This window comes from Lissotriton helveticus, chromosome 6 (assembly GCF_964261635.1).
Source record: "Lissotriton helveticus chromosome 6, aLisHel1.1, whole genome shotgun sequence".
Lineage (NCBI taxonomy): Eukaryota > Metazoa > Chordata > Amphibia > Caudata > Salamandridae > Lissotriton > Lissotriton helveticus.
Genome location: NC_136067.1, coordinates 1,488,589,556 through 1,488,615,710, shown reverse-complemented (window position 1 = coordinate 1,488,615,710; position 26,155 = coordinate 1,488,589,556). Strand labels below are relative to the sequence as shown.

Sequence of the window (26,155 nt, the reverse complement as noted above, 5' to 3'; positions counted from 1 at the left end):
AATTATGTTTTGTAGCGGGCTGTGGGTTTATAGGGGAATAGGGTGGGAAGTAATTTAATGATACTAAATTAATTATTCATTTTTTAGGAATTATTAATTAATTTTAATTAATTGGTAATTCATTTTTATTAATTGGTAATTAATCTTAATTTATTGATTAATTGATAATTATATTCTGTAGCGGGTTATGGGTCCATAGGGGAATAGGGTGGGAAGTAATTTAAATGTAATTAAGTAATAGTTTATTTTCATTAATCGTTTTTGCTAAATATATTATTGTTAATTTAATTATTAATTGGTAATCCAATTTTATTAATTGGTAATTCATTTTAATTACTTGATTAATTGATAATTATGTTAAGTGTATTATTTTAATATTGGCGTTTGTTGTGCGTTAATAGTGTGTAAAGTAATTGATATGTAATTAAGTAGGTATTACATTTATAGTTGGGTATTGATAATTAATTTATTGGATATTAATTATTAATTGGTAATTATTTTTTAATAATTATTTATTGGTATTTGTAAATAGTTTAGATTAATTTAATAAATATTTTTTTAAATATTTTAAAATATTACTTTATTTATAAGTATGTTATTTTTAACTTCCACGCTATCCAACACTTTCCCTACTGTTGCACTCTCTGGAGTGGGAATAGTAATTTTTACCCCTACGGTTTCCAACACTTTCCCTACTGTTGCATTCACTGGAGTGGGAATAGTAATTTGTACCCCTACGCTATCCAACACTTTCCCTACTGTTGCACTCTCTGGAGTTGGAATAGTAATTGTTACCCCTACGCTATCCAACACTTTCCCTATTGTTGCACTCTCTGGAGTTGGAATAGTAATTTTTACCCCTACGATATCCAACACTTTCCCTACTGTTGCACTCTCTGGCGTTGGAATATTAATTTTTACCCCTATGCTATCCAACACTTTCCCTACTGTTGCTCTCTCGAGTGAGAATAGTCATTTTTACCCCTACGCTATCCAACATTTTCCTTACTGTTGTTTTAGTATTTTATTCCCTCTGTTATTTAATATTTTTTGTATTGTTTTAGTTAATGTAGTATTTACTTAATTTAAAAAATATTAAAATGAAATAAAAAAATAATTGTTTTGTATAATTATTTAATTTTTATTTGTTATTATTTTATGTGTATAGATGAATTTGTATTATATAATATTTGTAATTATTTATAAGTTATTACATTAAATATTACAACTGATTATTAAGTATATATTATATATTATATGTATATGTTTAATAATTTTTTAATTGAATTATGTATATTCCTTAATAATTTTAAATAATATAATATTTTTTTGTACTGTTTATCATATTTCGAAGTCTTTTTTAATTAATTTTACATATTTTTTTAATAAAAAAACTATATTTTTAAAAAAACTATATTTTTGACATCTATATATTGTTTTCGATATTTTTGTACTTACCTTTTTGTAGTTAGGATGTCGATATTGTTGACTTCGATATTATTGCTCCAATATTTTTGTAGGTCGATATTTTGTCTTTCTATATTTTGTCAGACATGAAAGGGCTGCACAAAGCATATCTTGACTCTTCTAAACCTGAGAATTTTTGCCCTATCTCCCTGCTCCCTTTCATGGCAAAATTGGCTGAAAGGCATGTCAATTCCCAATTGACGAAGTTTGTCACAGAGAACAATCTCCTGCATGAAACTCAATTGGGCGTGAGACCACAGTATAGCATGGAGTCTGCCCTGCTTTTGGCCCCTGAGATGCTACGCAGGGTGGGCGACGAAGGGAAAATGGGAGTTTTCATTATGCTGGATCTCTGCACAGTGTTCAATACAGTATCTCACACTGTGCTACTGGAACGACTGTGGCCTTAGGGCATAAAGGGTATAGCTTTTGAATGGTTTGCAGATTTTCTCCATTAACGCTCTTTCCAGGAATCTCAGAAACCATACACCTCTGATATTATCCCCTTACAGCGGGGAGTGCCCCAGGGATCAGCACTGAGCCCTATTCTTTTTAACCTATATCTTCACCCACTGTCTGATGGTATCGAGGGCTATGGCCTGAGAATGGTGTCATAGGCTGATTACACTGAGCTAGTTATTACACTAGCCAATGAGGACGAAAGGGCCGCTGCAAATTTTAGATCTTGTCTCTCTGATCTAGTGACATGGATACAAGCTAGCTGCCTGAAGTTAAATGCAGATAAAACAGAGGTGCTGGTGGTGGTGAAACAGCCTTCAATCTGGTCCTCGGTGTGGTAGCCTGCTGATCTGGGCCCCACCCCTATTCCTAAACCTGAAGTGAAAGATGTAGGCATCCTATTTGCCGCTCAGTTATCTTTTGAAAGTCGGATCAAGGCCACTGTGGCCACCAGTTTTAGGGTACTGAGGCTGTTAAGGAAGTTTTTGAGGCTAATACCAGACTCAGCACATAAAACAGTGACACAGGCCTTGCTGGTGTCCCGGCTTGATTACTGCAATGTGCTATACTTGGGGATTTCTGAAGGCAGACTGGCAATGCTACAAAGAATTCAAAATGCAGCTGCCAGGCTGCTATTGAGAATTCCATAATGGGCCACTATTAGCCCCAGTTTGGCAGCACTTCATTGGCTCCCTGTAAAACACAGAATCTCCTTTAAAGCTCTGTGTTTTACGCACAGGATAATGAGTCAGAGGGGGCCCAGTTATCTCTACCGCTAGTCATTGTTCATACCCCCTCTAGAGCACTTAGCCCTGGGGTAGAAGCTCCTGCAGTGATTCCCAGAGTGCGTCAAGCACTACTGGGAGGTTGCTCCTTTGGTCTCTGTGCAGCCAAGCTATGGACTGCAATGTCACTTAATCTGAGACTTGAACAGTCTGAGGCAAGGTTCTGGAAAAATCTGAAGACCTGGCTCTTTAGACAGAGCTAGAAGGAGCTCGGAGTCTACCGGTTTTTGACTTTTCTGACCTTGATGATGCTTAGAGCGGGGGCACTTCTTTGGAGTAACCAGGCGCTCTATAAATCCCAAATGTATTCAATCAGCAACTCAAAGGTTAGCATGACTTGCCCTTACTCCATGGTCGCCCATACAGTGACAGCTGCTGTCAGGAGCTTACCGTTTCTTCATTACTTAGGCCATTACTACATTACTAGTAGGCCTCCAGTCTAGTGACACAGATAAAGCAGTCTGGTCACAACTACTAATTACAAAACATGGTACAATGCCACCACCATTTTACTTGCTAACCCATTGAGAGGAACAGTAGTCCACTGTCAGTAAAATGAGAGCAGGTCCATCAGTTCACTCATGTCATGTTACAGACTAAACATCCTGAAATGACAGGAGGGGTTTATATCACATCTTTATTTTCCCATTTCAGCGTTAACAATCATCTAAATGGAAATTTAAAATCTCGTTCTATGCAGATTTCTGGTTTCATAGGTGCCCTTTCAAATGTTTATATTTTCCTCTTTTTATCATTTTTGTTTTGTCATGCTATCTTAAGGGTTTATAAGTGTGCAAATCAGGGGGCAGCTTTTATAAGGAGCGCCAGGGGCATTGACCCGCTATGTGCGAGCAAGCTGTCAAATGCATTTCAAGCAGTGTTCTCTAACTGTTCTGTTTTGCACATAACTTTACCCGGGATGGAGAAGTGGGCTGTGCCCTATGCATGATGATTGGCAGCCAACCTGCCTGTCACCGTGAGATGAATTGCACATGTTAGTTTGACTGTTTCTTTAAGCACGGGCACCCCGACATGCGTACTTCCGCTCTTGTAACTAGTGCTGTGTCAGTGAGCCCGGGGAACATAGACGCAGCCTACAGGTCTCCGTGTGAGTGATATCTCTGCCCGCTCTAACCAATCCGGATGCTGTTGTCATACTGTTCACTTATATGAACAGTATGAAAGCAGCATTGGGATTAGTTTAGATGATGGGCTATGTATGAGTGCGCCATACGCACTTGAGTATGAAGCAATCCAAGCGTGGCTCAGGGAGCATGGGCTGAGAAGCAGAACAGCTTAAGTACAGTTTATTTAAGCTGAACACAGTTGGTAAGCTTGAAGCCATCTTTTAAAGTATTTAAAACTATGTGGGTAATGGTTAGTGCAATCTGTGCTGTTAGTTGCAATCATGCATAAAGCGTGAAATGTTGGCTTGTCGGGTGGCAGTGTTCTGATTTCCAATTCGCCTCTCATCAATGGAGGACTCCATTGGCGGAGGAAATCGTGACCCAACAGATTCTCAGCTCCTTAGAATCCGATCTAGAAACTTGTTTTATGATAAAGGATGGGCCTCAGGCCAACCGGCTTTTGGAGCAGTCAACCGTTCTTAGAGCCTCCCTCAGAAAACAAATGTGGGATAGGGTTGTCAAAAATGGAAGGCCCCGGCAGATTACTTACTTTGAGAACAGTGAGGAAATGGAGCAAATTTTATAATTCAGGGTAAGAAACAGATTCAGCTAGAATAGTATCCAGCAGATCAGGGATGATAATGGGTCTCTAGTTGCCGATCCAGCTTCAGTTTGTGATGTATTCCTCGGTACTAGCAGCATTTCTATAGTGAGGACTGTTTTTCTCCCACCGAGGACATTATTCGATTTATTCGGCAACACCTAGATCATAAGGCGACCTTCACTCAGTGGTCTAAGTTGGAGACACCTACTGCTCTTCTTGAGGTTAAAGATGTCATTAGTTCCATAGCCAGTGGGAAGGCCTTTGGTCCCCAGTGGGAAGGCCTTTGGTCCCGACCAGATAACATTAGAGTTTTATTCTATCTTCTCGCTGACTTTAACACCAGTGTTAAGGGACATCTTTTGATCTGTCAGATTATGTTGCTGAGTCTTGGAGGGAGACAAATATTGTCATCTCTCCAAAAAAGGGGAAAGATCCTGCACTCTGCGGTACATACCATCCAATCTCCTTAATTAACGCCTTTTCTAAGATCTATACATGCGTTCTCACTAATAGGCTGTCTATAATTATTTCAGAATTGGTGAACTTACACCAGGACGGTTTCCTCCCTGGCCGTGACACAACATTGCATGTCAATAGACAATCATGGCCTTCAATGTGGCCTCTGCGGGAAGGAGTCGAGTTGAAATGATTTGTTTTGATGCTGAAAAGGCCTTTGATAGGGTCTCCTGGCCCTTCCTTTGGGGGGTCATGGAGTCCGCTGGCTTAGGTTACATCTTTGTCTCTAGGGCCTTAAGGCAAGGATACGCAGTGCGGGTCTATATGCTGATCCTATTTCGATTCTCCATGGTACCCGGCAGGAGTGCCCTCTTTCCCCTTAGTTATTTGCTCTCTATATTGAACTGTTTGTCAGGGACGGCTCCTCTGCAGCGGTGGAGGAGTATTGCCTCACTGGCTCTGAGCCAGCAGCTGAAAAATAAAACAATATGTTACAGTCATTTTATTTTTCAGTCGCTGGTCGAGCCAGCGTGTGTAGGTAGGGCGGGGCGGGATCACAGCGAAGATTGGTTGTGCACTTCTAACTGGGCATGTCTGTTTGGCTGGCTGGCTCACGCTGGCCAAACAGATATGAGCAGTTAGCTTTATCTAATGTGGCTGTATTCTACTGCCAGGTGGAGAAATGTGCCAGACTCCCTGTGCCTGAGCGGATCATCTAAACAGCCCACTCAGGCCAAAGTGTCTGGATTGGTAGGGGAGTCTGTCCTAGGGACTGTCTGGAGCAGCAGATGAGAAGGAGCATCAAAACGCAAGGCGGCTGCAAGATCAGTTACATTTCTACTTTTTTATTCAACCCTCCCCATCTCCCCTCTCTCCCCCCCCCTTCCGCCAGCGTCACTGCTGCCCTGCTGGATATTGGTTGAAGCTGCATTGCTGTTTATCCAAACTCCTAAATGGATGGATGAGATACAATCTCAGTGACTGCATCACTTTGAAGTAAAAGTCCGTGCATATGCAGATTACATTGCTGTCCTGACCCCTGCTCTGATTAGGGGTCTACATGCTATTGTGGCAAAAGCCCAATCATTTGGCAAAGTCGCCAGTTACAAGTTAAACTCTTATAAAATCCAGATGTTATCTAATGTGGCTCCTCCTAGCTAGGATCAGAGGTAGGTACAGTCCTTGGTTTATCTTGGGGTCATCTACATGCTTAATATTCCTGAGAATCTGGAGAATAACAATGAGACGTTACATCAGTGGCTTTCTTTACTAAAGTTGAGGCATTATGGCAGAGGTTCATCTTGTTCTATCATAAGCCTCAGTGTAAGATCCAGTTTTTAGATCAGGGTAAGGTATATGGGGTGCTCTCTATTCCGATTCTCAGGTTCTATTATCTGACTTTATTCTTCTCACGACTCTGGCTGTTATGGTGTTTGAGCTATAGCATCTGGGTTGCATTTTTACAGAGTTTCTTCTGCTGGGCGAATCGATAGTCTCCAGTTCAGGCATTGTGGACACAATATATTTTTAACGAACCCACTTCAAGATGCTAAAAGCTTTCCAATATTTCTGGGGTTCCTTCAAAAGAATATTCCTGGTATGGAAGTAACAGTTGCTGACCTCGGGTGTAGCAATTCAGCTCTAAACGTATCTCATATTAGGGTACTTCATCTCAAATGTATTAATGATTGGTATTATACCCTGCATCGTCTCTTCATTATGAATCTACAGCCGTATGATCATTGTTTACGTTGTGGGCTTCGGGCGCAAATGGGGTTCATTTGTTTGCATCTTGCTCTGCGTTATGCTTCTATTTGCAATATGTTGTCATCAAATTATCTGGCATTTCTAATCTGGTGATTGTGGCTGATACGAAGCTGATTATGTTGGGTCATTCACCACCTATTCCTTCCTACTTATCTGGTTTACATGTATTTTCTAATACGTTAGCTAGATTTGTTCTTGCATGATTCTAGCTCTTTAGTGAGTCACCCGATCCATGCATTTGGTGGTGAGAATTTCTGTATAGAAATAGACTGGAGATGGTGCTAATGGAGGATGATCCTCAGAGGAAAAAGCGTGGTCGGATCTGAGACCCCGTTCGGGCTGGCTGGCTGAGGTGCCTGCTTCTCAGGACTGACCTGCCTAGTTTAGTTTATCCATTTTATTTGTTTTCCACTGTGCTCTCCTCCACCTATGTTCTATTAGGTAATATATGTACACACTACACACGCCACTTGTGAAGGTGCATTGCAACACACCAGAAGACTGCGGTGGTGGGAAAGAAGAACCCTTTGCCAGATCCCCAATTAGTTACAGGTGGATCTCCAGGCCTCTGCCTAACCATCACTACAAACCTTGTAGGTTTCAGTCCCGGATGTCGTCGGAAGGCATCCACGCTCTGGTATTCTCGTATAGTAGTCCGGGATCTTTCACCTTCTCTAACTCTGTTAGTAACATCCCCGCTAATTGCCCAGACCCTGACAGGGAACCCAGGGTTAACTCCAGATGGGCTATTAAAGAAAACCTACTCCAAATAACTACTGCTCACAGTGAAGAGACTAACACCTCCCCACACATTAATTCCATGCTGCTCAACTGCAGATCTGCTGTAAAACATGCTGCAGACATTTCTGCACTCATCTTAGCACAAGATTTGGACCTACTGATTCTCACGGAAACATGGCCCAACGATGCCTCCGTCCCATTCTCGACATTTTAGTACCGCCTGACTATGTCATTATTCGATGTGATCAGCCAGGGAAGATGGGGGGGGGGGGGGGTGGCATTGCCTGCATTCATTGTGCCAGCCTAACCATGAAGCAATCTCAGAAGGCTCCGCCTTCTTCCTGTGAGCTACTTATGATAGAAATTTGAAATGAGGGCACGATTTTCTGTGTGCTTCACACGATTTACCATCCCCCTGGTGACAATTTGATCTTCATAGAGCAAATCATGGAGCTCATTAGCTCATGTTCTGAATAACCATACCAAATCTTCCTTGGAGACTTCAACCTCCATTGGAATGACGCCAATGATGCCTTGGTCAGCTCCATTAAAACTTTCCTCTCCGATCTCAACTTCTCTCCGCTCTGTAAGGGTCCCACCCACAACAAAGGCTCAACCCTTGGCCCCATTATTGCTAGAGACAATTTCATTCAAATGAAAGACATACTACCTTGCGTCTGGTGGGATCATCATCAAATTGCCTTCCACATACTGAGAAAGACTACTAGCAGAAAAGATCAACCTCTTAAAGCAAAACAATGGTCTCGCAACATGAGAGACGTCAACATCAATGCTCCTACTGTCATCACCATGAATAGACTTCATCCGCCCACTACCATGACTAACCTGGATGATCCTTCTGACCTTTACACTAGCACTGTGACTAATATCTTTGTGCCAAATCAATTAAAAAGGATTCATCTCAAACATTCTAATCCTCGGTTTAATGGCGTCCTAAATGACAAACTACGCAAACTTAGGATTTTAGAGAGGTTCTGGAGAAACAAGCTGTCCACCGCCAGTCTCTATCAGAGGAAAATGAGAAGCGCTTACAAAAAAAAAATCTGCATTGCTAAAACTGACCATTTTAGTGCGCAACTGGATGGTGCCAAAAACAGACGCAAGATGCTATTTGAAATCCTAAAACAACAAGCCAACCAGTCTTCCAACCCCAACCAGTCCTCAGTGAATCTACTTCCTAGTGAGGAGGACTTCACAATGCAATTCTCTGAAAAAGCAAGGAAAATTGAACTGGAGCTCCAACCTGTCATTCCCGTGGTGCCGCCTCTAAATCTCACCACATCTCCAGAGGAGCTGGTGGTTCTTTTGGCAGTCTACTTTTGCCATGGCTGCTCTCCATAAATGACACCTCTTGAAATTCCTTCATCTTGCCAGATTAAACAGAATTACTCCACAAGATGGCAACTCTAAAACCGGCTAATCACTTCAATGATCCACTACCTGCTAAATGTTTTAAAGACCTCAACTTGGCCATTCCTCCTCTTGGGTTTGATTAGACATTAATCTCTACTACAGGGGAACATCGCCTGATTGCATCAAAATCAGGCAAGTCATTCCCATCCCTAAGAAGCCTAACACGGATTTATCTGATCCCAACAATTTCAGACCTATCACAAACATCATGACATTAGCCAAACTTCTCAAGAAATGCGTCGACAAGCAGCTCTGCAACCTTATAGAGAAATTACAATTACTGGACCTTTATCAATCCGATTTCAGAGCAGGGCATAGTACCAAAACTGCACTTATGCACATTGTGGATGACGCTCTGAAAATCCCTTGATTCTAATGTCCCTTGTCTTTCGATACTCTGAACCAGTCGTCTGCTTTCGACACCATCAAACATGACACCTTGATTAATCTTCTACAACGGAGAATGGGTTTAACGGGACCGGTCCTAAAGTGGTTTACCTCTTTCTTACCCAACAGTACATAAAGGGTTAAACTCTACCAGTCCCTTGCTCCCAGTACCCAAGTCAGGATTAGAGTTCCACAAGGATCCGCACTCTCGACCATGCTCTTCCACCTTTTTATGGAGCCACTCACTGTCATTCTAAACCAGTCTAACATTCACATTCACATACACATGTATGCGGATGACACCCAACTTTACTTGAAGATCTCCTCTCTAGATGACATTAAAACTTTAAATGAGGCTCTTTCGCAAACTCAAAATGGTTAACCCAGAACCATCTTTTATTGAATACCCTCAAAACTGAATTCCTGCTGATTGCGCCCCACAATCACTCTGCACCTACCCTGGATTGGCTAAAGCAACTCACAGCTCTTAACTGCACCCCACACATGGTTGACTCCGCTAAATCGCTATGCATTACCTTGGACAAATTACTTAATATGCAAGCTCACATCAGTACCACTATAAGGGGTGCCAACTTTCATCTTAACACCCTCAAGAAAATTCAAACCTTTCCTTCCAACTAAAAACATACAACCGGCAGTACAATCCCTGGTGATCTCACGTCTTGAATATGGGCTGTTGACCCTTGCGGGGCTGCCTAAAGTGAACTTGGCCCCCTCAGAGTCACTCTCAACGCTTAGGTCAGGCTCACCACAGGCTCCGGAAAACAAGATCACATTACACCGGACCTTGTGCAGCTTAACTGGCTGTCTATTGAAGCGAGGATTCGTTTTAAAATAGCTTGCCTCACGCATAAAGCCTTGCATTACAATATTCCGGCCTATCTGGCAAACAAGCTCGTTCTCCCTGGCTCAAATTGGAACTTAAGAAGTACGTCCTCACTTCTCTTGAAACTTCACAAATTTAAGAAGAAAAGTACATACAAACGTGCTTTCTCAGGCCTTGCACCTAGAATTTGGAACGCTGTGATTAGAGCCCATCCTCCCACTGCCTATTTCAAGAAACATGCCAAATTGATTTTTCTGAATGATCATTAACTGCATCATCATTTCTCTTTTGCTTGTAACCTTGTTTACAGTCCTGACATGTTTCCCAACTTAGAGTGCTCCATTTATTTGATGGTTAATTGTTATTTTACCCGAGGGTTCTCACCCTACAGTGTTGTCAATTATTTTAGTATGTTGTTTAAGGGCACTCTTGCTTGTTTTGCTGAATGTTACTGGAAATATTTTACACAGGAGGAGCAATGGATCTAGGGTGGCCCACTACCTAGTCTCTGATCTTGCTTGTATACTCCTTGTGGTGTCACTATGCTGACCTCTATTGTACGGAGTTTATTCATGCTTGCGCCCTGTGTACATCGCTCTGATACCCGCAAGGGTCATGTTCGCGCTTCATAAAACTTTCTAACAAATAAATGTGGTTTCTGTTGTGATTGTTCTTTTTTTTAATTCTCAACTCAGTGAAATTTGTATAATTAATGCAACGATTAGGTTTGCTATACTCTAATTGGATCGTTGGTTTATTTTCCCTAAGTTTGCTATTTTCCTCATTTGCTGGATCAGTTCTGTCTTTTGTCACCTTACTCTTGATTTTTTTTGGTTTCTCGTTATTTAAAACTCAATAAAAATTATTTTTAAAGAACAAAACCATTGTCTTGTCAGTATTAAACACCAGATCATTGTAACAGAACCACGAATAAACCACTGGCATACACTGATGAAATACGTCCAGGGGAGTGGACCCAGTGTTGTCCATGGCAATAATTAATTGAGTGTCATCCACATAATTCATACAGGTGACACCAAAAGGCCTGATTAACGTCACCAGTGAACTTATATATATGTTAAACAGGGTGGGGCAACTGGCAGATATAACTGTGTAGTTGTGTTTAAATGTGAAAACAGTTTTGTTCCTTGTATGCTTATATACAGAGCACTATCTTACCTCTCGATTCTACTGTATGGCCCATATGTTATCTACCTAGGTACTAAGAGAGTGCCCTGTGTAGCTCTATTAAGAATAAAACATGGTTTAACATTATAACTACAATTTCAAATACATAAAACAATTTATAAAGACCATATAAACAGAGGAACACAGAAACGCAGACAAACAGAGAAAAAAGCCGCATTGTAAATTAAAAAGTTGTATCCACTGGCCCCTAAATGTCATCAGCTGGTATTTTCACTCTTTATCACTTTATCCCCTGACATTATTCTCAATGTATTACTGGATCTAATGGGCTAAACCTTTTCTCCACTACAGGTGCCTCTGGTGATTTTCAAGCGAGAGAAGGAAGTGGCACGGAAGCTGGAATTTGATGGACTGTACATTACAGAACAGCCTTCAGAAGACGATATTAAAGGGCAGTGGGATAGACTTGTCATCAACACACAGTGAGATATCTTTCTTCATTTTGACCTGCAATAGGTCATCACACACCTTATTGTGTAACTCTCTGGTAGTCATGCTTCCCCACTTGTGTCATTTGTTTACAGTTGTGGTCCAGGCTGCCACAAAAGCAGGGCAGTGGTGGGGGGAGAGCATTGGGGTGTATCATTTTAAGTACCAGATGCAGGTGGCAGGTCATTAGGACCCTCTCGGAGGATGACCAGCAACCAAGTGATCACTCCCTGTGGGTGGGGTTGGAGGAAGAAAAAGGAGGTCACAAAAAGAGAAATAGGGTGCTTGATGATACGACATTGTGAGTAGCGGACACGCTATGCTGATGGCTTATATATAAATACATTTCACATTACCCCGTGTGTGGCTCCCCCTACACCAGGGGACTCGGTCTGTCTGCTTGAACTCACAGTCTCTCAGCCTGGTCGGAAAAAATGCATCCAAAGTGCAGTCACAGACCTCGATTAGGCTCAGAACCTTCACGAATCTTCCAGGTAATATAATCTGTAACTCTTGTCTCACCAGTAAGTGACACCCCATGCTGGACCTACCTTCAAAGGTGCCACGATGTTTACTGTTTTCTGGCTCTGTGAATCCAGCTTATGGAGATGGAGTGAGAGCCGAGAGACTATCAAGTCAAGTCAAGTCAAAGATCTTTATTCGGAAAAAATAAATCCATAAAAGTACACAGCAAATGCAATGACATACAGTACAATACAAAAAAAATGAACAGCCGGTAAATATGATATGTCTGATGTGCAAAAATGCAGAAACATGTTAAAAAAGACAAGACAATATATACAATATTTTTTTTAAATTCTTAAAAGCAACAACGACAACTATCCGAACAAATATATATGTGCAAATTACAATGTGCAAGAAAGAAGATGATATAAATTGCGGTATACAAATTGTAGGTTCTTATCAATCAATGTGCAAAGTAGCTCGTGAGCGAACAGCAGCTTTGAGAAAACAGCTCACTCTAAATATGGTTTCCTCAGTACCTAACATTAGCAAGTTCCTCATTGCAATCTTAAAATCTACCAGATCGTGTTTCCTGCAATATGGCATTAAAAAGTGCACAGTAAACAATTTATAAAAATCACAGAAAAACATGACATGCATAAGGCTTTGTTTCATAGTCGGGTTACATGGACAACCTAACGTTTCCAAATGTTTGTTATAACCCAATGGGAAGTTTAACAAATTTACTATGCTCCCGTCCCGGAAACGGAATAGTAGACTTCTATTCCACCTACCAAGATTTAAACGTAGGTATTTCTGGGGCGGGGCAGAGTAACTAGAAGTGAGCTCTAAGTGGCCCAAATATTTTGCGACCGTACATTTTGGAAGGTGTATATTTTCACGTTTTTCTCTGTACATGTTATACAAAGCCCTTTTAATACACTTCTTATGAGAACGATCTATAAGGTTAGGGGATGTAAACAAATAACCATACCCTACGTTTGTTAGACTTTCATTTACTGCTTTTAACCATGGTATATAATGTGCCCTATCACATTTTAAGCAGTCTGATATTATATCTTGGGTCAATATGGCTGCCGGGTTCGTCCATATCTTCAACCAAAAAAGGGCAGGCCTTGATCTAACAAAGTCCTCAATATAGGGGGTGTTTAATTCACTATGACATATGTAATTTGAAGCACAAATAACTCCTCCCAACTCTTTTCGGCAAAATCTGTTTTCTTCCGTCTGGATATGGAGACAATTTGTATATCCCCATACCTCTGCACCGTAAGTACCGGTAGGGATGCATTGTGTTTGATAAATTTTGATTAATGGTGTTATCACATCCGCATGGTTGGGTTGGCGTAGAGAGATTATGGAGTTAATAGCTTTGCCCAGTTTGTTTCTAGCATAGGAAACATGCGGTTGCCATGAACCGCTGTTTGAGAACAACAGCCCCAAATATGGGAAAGTGCATGTGCTATGTAGAACATTCTCCCCTGAGGTTATCCTTGTGATTTTATGCTTTTTTGGGCCACTGGACATGATAAGGGATTTTTTGAAATTTGTACTTAAGCCCAAATCAGCCATAAAACTAACGAAACCTGAGATTAAAATACGCAGTGCCTTTGGAGTGCGGCCCATTAGGACCGCATCATCAGCGTAAAGTAGGGTGGGTATCGGCATGCCGTTGATATACGGTACATCTTTAGTTAGGGTACTTAATGAGCTACTCAATTCGTTAATGTATAAAATAAAAAGCAGAGGGGCCAGAACGCAACCCTGTCTGACCCCCCTGCCAATTAAAATGTCACTTGATACTTCGCCAAAGGAGTTAATACGCACACGGGCTCTTAGGTTGCTGTGGAGATAAGATAAAAAATGCACCAAATTTTCATCTAAACCATAATTAAGAAGGACGGTCCATAAACGGGAGCGGTTTACAAAATCAAAAGCAGAACTCAAATCCATAAAACCAAAATATAAGGGGGATTTTTTGGCAATTGTATATTTGGCCATTATCAGATTTAGGTTTAAACACTGTTCTACCGTGCCCACCTTACTACGGAACCCTAGTTGGCTTGGGTGTAAGGTGGAACTTTCCTCCGCCCAAGTTCTAATTCTTTTAAAAATTACCCTACCCAAAACTTTCAGGGTGTTATCAATTAATGATATTGGGCGGTAACACCCGGGATCCAGCCTGTCACCTTTTTTGAAAATGGGGACGATAGTACTGTTTGACCATGTTTCAGGGATGGATTCGTATGTTAAGTTATTAAATACATTGCATAATATAGGTGCCCAGAAATTAATTTCACATTTTAGTTGGTCGATGGAAAGACCATCTGGGCCAGGTGCTTTATTACTGGCAGATTCGGCAATAGCATCCTCTACCTCAAGCAATGTGATGTTTAAAGGAGTTGGGGGAGGAAGGTTTACTGCAGGGTGATCAGATACAGCATAAATCTTTGAGAAGTGCTCCACCCACACAGGTCCCAAGATACTACAGTTAATTGATGTTATATTTGAGCCAAGTGATCTTAAGCTCTTTACCTCCCTCCAGAAACCTGGAGTGTCTTTTAGGGCGGCTGTACGTACAAGGGATTCCCAATGATCTTTAACTAGTTTATTTGATCTAATACGCAGGGTGGATTTATACCTTGCTCTCAAAAGCTTTACCTGGGAAATATCCCGTGGTTTGGCCGTGAGAGCAGCCCTTAGATCCCGATTTGCCTTCGAGCAAGAGGCATCAAACCATTTAGGGGCTTCCTCAACTTTCCTTGATGTTGGCTTGGAAATCTCGCTTTTTATTGCGAAGCAGAGTTCACCAAATGATTTAATCAAATTACCCCCGCAGTTGTCAATATCTAGACTATCAGAGTTGGCACATATTTACAATATTTTAGAGCTTCAAGACCTTGGGTCTGCCTCATGAAATATATGTTTCTGGCAGCATTGCACACTCAAGCTAACCTGAGGCTTTCCTCCATTGGCCCATGCTCTTTTTGCTGTCTCCAGTCTGTGCTACTTCTGTCCCAGCCCACCTGTTCTAGTCTGACACTGAGCCAACATTGTACGTCAGCCCCCACAATGGTGAGTAGATGTGAGGGGAGGGGAACACTGCAATGGATGGGATAGTGTGTCATAGGGGGTAAATTACAGTGAGGAAGGAAACATGAGAGTATCTATGTATAACTTGCAAAGCCCGTACTTCCGCTTTTCATGATGCCCCATCTAATTGTATATGAATGCGTAATCTGATGTTGCCAATAATGTGTCTTCTCTTTGTGAGCGAAGCTTGCACTGCATCTGCCCAGGCTGTGTATGTTCTGGGTGTTTGTGATGAAATATGTTTTAAAAATACACATGCATCTATTATTACTCCCCCTAAAGTCCTTGCACAAAATTAAAAATGGACTCCAAAATGAACTTCAAAACCTGGACCCCACAGAAGCCTCTGGCACCCATTATTAGGCTATGGAGGATACGGGCTCATTGTGTGGGATGTAACTGTACAGAATCTGCTTCACCAAATCTCTGGCATTTTGAACACGTGCAAGGAACCGTAACTGGGTGTGTATCAAGTGTATATGGCCACTGAAGTCCTGCGCAGACATGTCTATCTTTGTTATTTTAACTGGTTAAATAATTCCAGGGCTGTTAGGGTCCCTATCCTGTCACCTTGGCTATTGTCTCCTCAAGAACAGACATTCATGGTCCAAAAAAGTAATGTAATATAAATCCTGAAACGTCATTCTATAGCTTTCATGATGTTATGACACAAGAGTTGCCTTTAATTGGTGACGATAACGGGAGACTATGTCTAGTCTTCTTCTGGGGAATTATTCAACCAAAGATGTATGTCGACAAAATTACATCCGAGGTGTATCCAACTAAACCTCTTTAAGAAAAAAACTAAAAACCTGGCTGTTTCCCTGCTAAATACGCATTTGGTCGGCACCTCACTGGCAGATCCTCTTTTTGCGCTGGAAAGCCCCAGGGAAGCCATGCGCTCCCAAAATCCCTTACAATTACAATTACTAGTGGCTCAGAACCATATCCATAGTGATTTGTGATCTCATGTGAAAATCTTGTCATTCTCTGAGAAGGTTTTTCCATTCTCTTGAGAACCTATGAAAAATTTTCTTATATGAGCATTCCAGCAACAGTGAGATTATTTTCGCTATAAATAACATTTGGATGCTAGGTCAACCTTCTCAGAGTGGACTGATATTGTCTAGGACTGATGAGCCACCTCTGACACCACCTGATTCCAATACTTTTGAGAGATGTATTTTTAGCATTAGATTCGGACTCTCATTCCATATATGACATTTGTGCCCCTTTTCTACTCTCCAATGAGTTGGGTACTTTGTAGTTTAATCCACATCACATATTGTATCTGTAAGGCAATGCCTCTTTTCATATGGTCACCCCCAGGTTTTTGGACTGATGCTGCTTGTCAAATCTGAGAGTACACTGAGGCTACTAATTAGACCTCAGTGCCAGTGCTCTGACCCCAAAACATGTATGTTACATTTGCTATTCCACATTGGCATCTTACCTGTATGTCCCTCTTATATGGTATCCAGGGTACCGAGGTCATGACCATTAGAGAGTCACCCTGGGGATTGCAGCCCTGGCAGCTGTGTCTCCATGGGTGTGCCACAGGTAAACCAAGTCTCCCAGTCTACCATTGCTTGCTCGAAGAGCAGTTTCTGACTGCTAGCCTGACTTTGCCATTTAAACCAATTGCAAAGCCAAACTTTCCTCTGCAGCATGCACACGCCCTCATTTTGTCCGCCTACCGAGCTCTAAGGCAGGGTACAGCATATTTCACAAGCAGAACATTAATATACATGTTCTGGCAGTAAAAATACAAAACTGACACTTTTACTGTGGAGATACTTGTTCGCCCCATTGGCGAGTACATGGTTACAAGCTGACACCTCTGCTGTGCTAACTCTTGAATGGTGTGACCAAAGTTGATGCTCCAAGGTATATAACAACTCAGTACATTAAGCCAAGCTTGATTCTCAAGTCGAAATGAATGTAACAAGTACCAGTGTGCAACTTTTACAAAGTTGCCACTTCGTTGCCTTTCAATATCCTTTGCCCTTAATGGTTACACAAGGAGCTTGAGCCTAAGACAGCTTTCTGTCCTTCTGAGGAGAGCTGCTAATGACTTCCAGGAAAGGAGAGACTAGGGGCCTGCACTGGAGAGAGGTGTTACCTCCCTTCTGCAGGAAGCCACTTTGGTGTTGGCCCAAAATGTGAGCTTTAACGATAACGCTGCCTTTGAAGAGCAAGTTGGGAACACTTAGGAGAGGGGCAGCCGCATTGTTTAGGCAGAGTAGCTGGCACACAGGAAGGAGAGGGGACTCCTTTTATCAAACCCTTTTTAAGCGGTGTGTAGCCCCTTTGGGAGCAACCCCTTTGGTTTGGACTAGGGAGCTCTGGATACCAAGAGGGGGGTTCTGCCATAGTGGGTGCAGGCAGATTTGTGCATCCTGCAAGATGCCACAATTCCCAGGAAGAGGCCATCATGAGGGAGGTAACCTAGTAGCCCATTGGCTAACAGCCACATCCTACCCTGGGGGCATTTCCTGAGTGTAAATAGTGCACCCCTGGCACCCAGAACTCAAATCTCTCTAGTGGATGGGAAGAGGTTCTGAAGAAGGACTGCCGTGCTACACCTGTGGAACTGGCAAAAAGAGGCTCCACTGGCATGGACTGCACCTGCTGAACCTGATGGCTAGCAAAAATACGGAATGTACCTGCTGTGTCCTACTCATGGAGAAGTAATCTTCAGAGCCCAGCCAAAGCAAAGAGATTTTAAGGGCCAGTTGGCTGACCTCCTATTCACAGCACAGGGCTACAACAGCTGAGAAACCAGTTGGGGCAAGTTGGTAGCCCTTAATCTTCAGATTGCCACCATCCAGTGCTGTGCCGCACCACAGACTGGGACCCAATGATCAAAGTTGCACCCAAGTTTTCTGAGCCTGAGAGAGTTGTCAAAGTGCAGCTTTGTTGTCTAGAAGGTGATTTATCACTCAATTAAGGATCTGTCTGTGTCCATGATACCTGGAGACAGGTAGCCCAGTAGGGATGGGACTTCTACCATCACTGAGAGGACCTTGAGGGACATTGTCCCTGTGAGCAGCACTGCCTTAAACCTTTGTGGACCAAGGACTAGCTCCAGGAAGACTCCCATCAACCACATTTATCCACATCATCCTTAAGCATCTTCTGCATCCTTCATCCCTTGCATCAGACTGCAAAAATCCAATAAGCAAAGTCAAGATATGAATTTTTAAAGAATAAACTATTTTGTAGTGCTTAGAAACAAATAGTGTCATGTGGGGTCATCTGGTCCCACTTGACCTGGGCAAACCCAAAGGTTCAGGCTGACCGAGATGCAGGACCAGCCTTAGCCCTCTGAACAGTACCTTGGACTCGTCGATATCCAGGGTGATGCATGGAGCAAAGGAGGCGATGCGTCGCTGTCAATCCCGCAGATGGAGTCGATGCCTTAGATTTGAGCTGCTTCTAGTCAAAGATGCGTTGAGAGTCAAGTTGCCAGGGATATTGGTGTGATTAGTCATCTCATCATACCGTTGGGCTGTAGATGATGCATGCAGCGCAAAGCAACGCAAGGTCGGAGATGCATCAGAAAAGGAGATGATACGTCATGCCATCAGCGATGCAATGTCTGAGGCCCATACCGCTGCGGAGATCCAGTGTTCACAGTCAATGCAGCAGTGGCGATGCATCGATGTCAAGGGAAATGTGCCGGTTTTGACTGGCGCAACGCCATCGATGCATCGATTTTCTGGGTTGTAGCACAGAAAACACACTTCCAATGGCCCAGGACTGGATTGGCACCACTTAGCAGAGCAGGACTCACAGCAGCCAGAGTTCAGGTTCTGGTTGCTGGTTTCAGTGTGAGGTCTTTGATGTCCCTGAGACTTCAGAAACAGGAGGCAAGCCTTTGGTTCTGGGATGAGGAGATGCAAGTCTAGTCTCTCTCACTCCCAGGCAAGAAGCAGCAGGCCAGCACAGAAAAGCAGTTCAGCAAAGTGGCAGTCCCACCTGGCAGCACAGCAGTCCAACTTCCTGATAAAATGTCCTCAGTTTGGCAAGTGTTCTGATTTGGTGGTGCCAGAGTTCCAGTACTTATACCCAGTTGGGCCTTTGAAGTAGTGAGACTTCAAAAAGATGACTTTGAAGTGCACAAGACCCTGCCTTTCCTGCCCTGGCTCCAGACGCACTAGAGGGGGGAATGCAATCCTTTGTGCGAGTAGAAGACACAGACCTTTCAGGTGAAAGTGTCAGCTCCTTTGTCCCATCCTGCTCAGGATGGTCCTTCTGCATGCCGATGAGCACTCAGTCGGTGTGACTTCCTTTGTGTGTGGCTACCTAGAGGGAGTGCAGGAAGCCAGCTGTTACCTACCCCAAATGTGTATTCCTGAGACAGCCAGAAGGCACCAGTGGATATAGTAAGAAAATGTAAACTTTCTAAAAGTGACATTTTCAGAATTGTAATTCAAAAACCAACTTCACCATAAGTTATGTTTTTACATTTTGATTCTAGAGACATCAAAGTCCACGCTCTGCAGTGACAGGGCTGAGACATGTTTAAAGGGCTACTTAAGTGGTTGGCACAATCAGTGCTGAAGGCCCACTATGAGCATTTGAGTAATGGCCCTCTGCACATGTAGTTCATTTTACTAGGGACTTGTAAGTAAATTAACTATGGCAATTGTGTATAAACCATTGTTACCATGTTTTAAATAAAGAGCACATGCTCTTTAGCACTGGTTAGCAGTGGTAAAGTGTCCAGAGTCCGAAAGCTAAGCACCGCAAGGTCAAAAAACGAGCAGGAGGAAGTCAAAAGGTTAGGGGTGACCCTACGGAAATGATCATTTCCAAAATTCAGCATAATGGAAAGGTATATACAATAAACATAAGATTCTATTGTCTGGATTGATTGGAACTTTGTCTTTACGATTTTATTCTCCATCTCTCTTTTATATACCTCATCACCGTGTTTCTATTCCTGATGCTGAGATTTCATTGAAAGGTTTTGCATGATTTTATCTTTTTTATCACTTTTGATTACAAATGTAAAGTCAGCCTATAAGTCACAAACTGAATTTAACATTTTGTTTGATCAGCTTGCTTGAGGGTGCAAGAAAAAGACAGCCAGCAGTGGTTTAGGTGCTACAATGTTAATAAATACCATTAAAAGACCAAAGAGGTTATTCCTTGTGGTAACAAATGGTTGTAATGCTAGACATGTTTTCCCTATGTGATTTGATTTTGATCCAGTAAAAACTTAACATGTCAAAAACCTTGACAAATGTTTAAAACATACAAATCATGTATATGTGAAATAGCGATGGCTCTACCAAATTTTGAATTGGAAGTTATTAATTTTCTAACATTTCAGTGTTCTATAAAACTTACGAAATAGCTAAATCGTTCTTTTTTAAAAGCTAGCTGAAAGGTTTAAAAACATATCCAGGTTTTTCTATTTAACCATAAAGCTTTTTATTAACATTTTAAAAGTGATTTGTGCAAATAGACTGTCAAAATATTATTAATATTATTATTATTATTATTTTTATTATTATTAAGCTTGTAAAGCGCCTGGTTACTCCAACGGAGTGTCCCTGCGCTAGGACATCGCAGACCAAGGTAACTGGCCCACCCTGCCACCCCAGGCAGTCCACAGGCCCTAAGTTGCGAGAAGGCCTACTACCAGCACTAACACAAAGCCAAATATAATCAATATTGGTTTTATTATTTAAAGCGTTGTTATTATTTAAAAAAATAGTTGGAAACTTTTTGCAAAAAGATAGACTAATTCAAAAGTTTGGATTTATAAGATAATGATTCTGAAAATATTTCAGATCTTTATAACATGTTGCAACTGGTGGAACCCATGTTTAGTATTTCTGGCGGAATCTGCGCTATAAGGTACAATGATTCAAAAGTGATATAGATTTTTTTTAAATGATGGAATGAGTTGCTTGTTAAAAACTTTATATATGTTTGAAATCTGAAAAGATAGCAGTAAGTGAACATATTTATATTTTCTGTAATTTGATAAAAAACAAATGTAATTATTCAACATAATGTGCTGGAGTTAGTTTTGTAAACAATTGGAATTAGCAGATATCAATTTGTAATTTGTTTTAATAATTTCAAAAACATTAATGACTAATTAAGAACATGTTTTAATATTTCAAAATATGGGTTTGACATTAACTTGGTTAAATGTTTTTGGGGAATATAAGATGTTGGAGTAGTTTGTGGAAATGGTTATGGCTGTTATTTAAATATTAGAAATATATTGAAAGTGGGTATTACATGTCAAATAAAACATTTCCACTGTTTCCAAAAACCTAACTTATCCTAATCAAAGACCTAACTCTTTAGCACCACTAATTAAAACTGAAGATTTGTCTCTTTTATGAATATTGAGCTTGTCATTCCAAGGCCAATATGTTCATCAGAATATAGACATTCAGTAATACAACTCAAGAGCCGTACCTTTTGTAGAAATGTTTTTGAGGGAATTTAGGGACATCATATGCAACTGAAGTGTGGATGGATTTTTCTACAACTTCAAAACAATTCTTTGCACCCAACGAATTACTAACATTCTTAACTTCCCTTAGCTTAATAACACCTTTACTACCACATTAGGAAAAAAACATTTTCTATGGACCTTTGAATCACTTCTACATTTTACATTGAAACAACTTTTTGATAAAGCAAGCATGTCACCATTCTTTTGTTAATTAGCAAAAGCTATTCAATTTAGGGCTGCTGTTGCACTGTAACTTCAAACAGATTTACCTGTATTGTTTTATAACTTTCAACAGCTATTCTCGGGTGGGAATTTCACATGCTGCTGGAGATAGACATTATAATGTTTGAGCAAGGCAATGTTCTAGCTTCTCAGTAACTCTTTCAGACAACCAGTGGAAAAACATGACAGCTGCCAAATCCAATTGAGAGATCTGTACTGAACGCTATATAAAAAGCAGGATTGGAGGAGGATATATATTATATATATATATATATATATATATATATATATATATATATATATATATATATATATATATATATATATATATATATATATATATATATGTATATATATATGTATATATATATATATATATATCCTCCTCCAATCCTGATTTTTTAAAAAGACAGGTCTGACACATGCTCAGGTTTCCCAAAAGTGATTTATTTCCACCGGTGCACATTTATCAAGCTTCGCGATGTCCACAGTATCAGCGTCCGGCAGACGCGTTTCGGCGTGTGCCTCATCAGTGCCGGTTAAGTAGCTGAATGTGCCAAGGTGAGTTTTACCACGTAGCTGCTGTTTAAAATACAGTCCAAGTGTTTTCATTGGCTGGGAGTCGTTCTCACGGACAGGGAAAGTTCCTCCGTTGTTGAATACCGCTGTGCTCCCTGCCAGGAAACCACGGCTCCAGTGCACCACTCCCGCAATGAGGAACCTACGAACAAACAAAGTCAGATTAAGGTACAGTGACCCATCCTCGCACACGATAATGCTTTTGTTGCGCTTTCTGGGTTCTTTAGTTGCGGGAAACACAGGTCGGCATTCGTCACCACTGGGCAAACCTTTAAGCAAACGCAATGTCTGCTCCCTCTCCCCATTACCTTTGAGACACTCCGGGTTTGGGGGGGGGCGCATATGTGCCTTCTAAGCACTCCAAGCCAGGAAAGTTTGTCGGTTATTATGCGGAGCTCCAGACCGAGGGGCGTGTCAGATAAGGCAGAGCCGACCTCCACCTTAACATCCTCCTCCAATCCTGCTTTTTTAAAAAGACAGGTCTGACACATGCTCAGGTTTCCCAAAAGTGATTTATTTCCACCGGTGCACATTTATCAAGCTTCGCGATGTCCACAGTATCAGCGTCCAGCAGACGCGTTTCGGCGTGTGCCTCATCAGTGCCGGTTAAGTAGCTGAATGTGCCAGGGTGAGTTTTACCACGTAGCTGCTGTTTAAAATACAGTCCAAGTGTTTTCATTGGCTGGGAGTCATTCTCACAGACAGCGGACAGGGAAAGTTCCTCCGTTGTTGAATACCGCTGTGCTCCCTGCCAGGAAACCACGGCTCCAGTGCACCACTCCCGCAATGAGGAACCTACGAACAAACAAAGTCAGATTAAGGTACAGTGACCCATCCTCGCACACGATAATGCTTTTGTTGCTCTTTCTGGGTTCTTTAGTTGCGGGAAACACAGGTCGGCATTCGTCACCACTGGGCAAACCTTTAAGCAAACGCAATGTCTGCTCCCTCTCCCCATTACCTTTGAGACACTCCGGGTTTGGGGGGGCGCCGCATATGTGCCTTCTAAGCACTCCAAGCCAGGAAAGTTTGTCGGTTATTATGCGGAGCTCCAGACCGAGGGGCGTGTCAGATAAGGCAGAGCCGACCTCCACCTTAACATCCTCCTCCAATCCTGCTTTTTTAAAAAGACAGGTCTGACACATGCTCAGGTGTCCCAAAAGTGATTTATTTCCACCGGTGCACATTTATCAAGCTTCGCGATGTCCACAGTATCAGCGTATATATTGTAGTTTTCCTCCAAAGATCCAATACAAAGCGATAGAAGAATAGCGGACCCAGAAAAGTTCTTCGTGCCGAAAGTATTTATTTTAAAGCACCCAGCATCGCCGCCATGACGCGTTTCGGTCCCACCTGGACCTTGATCACATGACGTGTTGCGTAAGTGAAAAGCCATTTTTAAAGCACCCGTGCAACGTTATTCACAACAGCTGTGCATTACATTCATAGAAAACGTATACAGACTACAGTCATATATATATATATATATATATACACACACATATATATATATATATATATATATATAGGACAAAATCAAGGGCAATTAAGCTCTGTAAGCACTTCTCTTTTGTCGAAAAGAAGAGTTATAACTTTGCTTTTTATATTATCTCAACTAAGAACACATTTCCCTACATTCCTAACTGTTTCAAAGCCTGAATCTATTATTTAGTACATTACTCAGACCCTCCAGCTTATCGCGATTTTGCGATTCGCAAAATAATTGCGAAATCGGGAGAGGAGCGCGATTACCGCGATTTTTACCTTTCTGGCCGCGAAAAAGGTCTCCGGGAGGCATAAAAAAATGCTTACATCTTATTGGCTGTACACTGCGGCCGGTGTACCGTAGTTCTGATCTCCCCCTTACAATCTGCGCATGCGTATCTCACCACGCACGCTCAGATGTTGCAATACGCCTTTCGCATGTCTGTAGAGCTCCCCAGCACAGCCGCAAATTACCGTCATTGGTCTCATGCGTCCATGACGTCAGGCGCTACACGCTTATTGGTCACAGACCGATAAATTGTCATTGACGGCACCTCTACCAATTACAAATCTTTAATTCTATTTCTCGGCCTCCGCACTACCCTCCCACCCCTATCTAAACTTTTACACGTAGTAGTCACACCCTCACGGAAATTTATTGTTCTTCATTTGCAAGGTCAGTAATTATTCTTGTATTTGTTTTATTTTTCAGAAATGTTGCCTTTATCTTGCCTGAATACATACATTAAGAGCTGCCAAGGACGAGTGATACTTTATAATAAATACTCAAATCTATTTCTCGTCCTCCGCGCTACCTTCCCACTCCTCTAGAAAGTTTTACACGCAGCACAAGAAAATGGAACTGTTTTACAGGTGCTTTTAAAGTCTTATTTATAAATACACAGCACCCTGAATTGCTCGATTTATAGATTCCATGGACGAGTGACACTTTCCTTCTCGCTAAATCCTCAATTAAATTTCCTGCAAACAAACACATATCAGTAATGTCTCATATTTGATAAACAAGAATCTTTAAGGAACTGTATAACAGGTGCTTTTAAAGTGTTATTTATAAATACACAGCACCCTCCAGCCTCCTGAATTGATAGATTCATATTTGCCAAGCACGAGTCACACTTTCCTGCTAGCTAAATCATGCATGCATTAAAGTCCCTTTAAACAGACAAATATCAGAAATGACTCACATTTCATCCACAATAAACTTTGAGGCACTCTCTTACAGGTGTTTTTAAACATATTATATACAAATGCACAGCACCTTCAGTCCCTCACCTCAGCGATTGATGGTGCTGAACTACAATTAACAAAGGTATCGCTGTGACAAAAGCAGCAACCCACTGAGCTAGTCACATAAAATGAAGTTCTGTGATATGTTGGTACACCTTCTTTGCAACAGTCAGATTTGAACTTTTACGCTACTTTATGGTCACAGTCAAAAATAGCACCAGATGAAAACTCTGAGCTCTCATTAGTAGCAAAATTATGCTTGCTGCTTTGGACTGCCACTGTAGCTGAGCTGTATGTGGAGTCACACATACTGGCTGGAGACAGCTACTCAAACAGTGTCGCTGTTAAGTGGAGACAGGAGTCAGTTGCCACTTGGGAGAGTGCAGACTGGCACAGTAACAGAGATGATGCTACTCTCTGCATACTGTACAGTACAGTACTGTGTTTCATCTGCTGTATATTGAAGTCATGGTGAGGTACCGCACCGTCACTTGAGACCCATGTACCTGTTAAAGCCACTCAGCACCTCCTCTCACCATCACTGGGCACAGTCATCTCACCTACATACACACAAGATGGGAGCACGTGTCTAGAAGGTTAGGAACAAATGTCTTGTCCTCCTATTACTTAACATAGGTGGGCAACATCTACAATTCCTGTGGGCCTGGGCATTCATGAATTGCTGTTTCTGTAGGTTCATGCATTCAATCAGCAAGAACAGTCACTCCTGCTCCGAAGAAAACACTCCTCTTGGCACACAGGTATAGCACATTCTGGATGGGTCCAGTAGTCAGCAGTGCCCCGGCAGGGGTGCATTATTGGGTGCTAAAAGTTATAGGGCCC

At 41.7% G+C, this 26,155-nt stretch overlaps 1 protein-coding gene across 1 annotated transcript in view; it reads left to right on the top strand.

The window, feature by feature from the left end:
• The window catches only part of RYR2 (ryanodine receptor 2), a 3,071,198-nt gene that overhangs the window by 2,699,151 nt on the left and 345,892 nt on the right, over positions 1-26,155 (top strand). Inside the window, exon 90 of the mRNA XM_078648003.1 lies at positions 11,575-11,705. Coding sequence (XP_078504129.1) covers positions 11,575-11,705 — 131 coding nt within the window. The remainder of the gene's footprint in view (positions 1-11,574; positions 11,706-26,155) is intronic.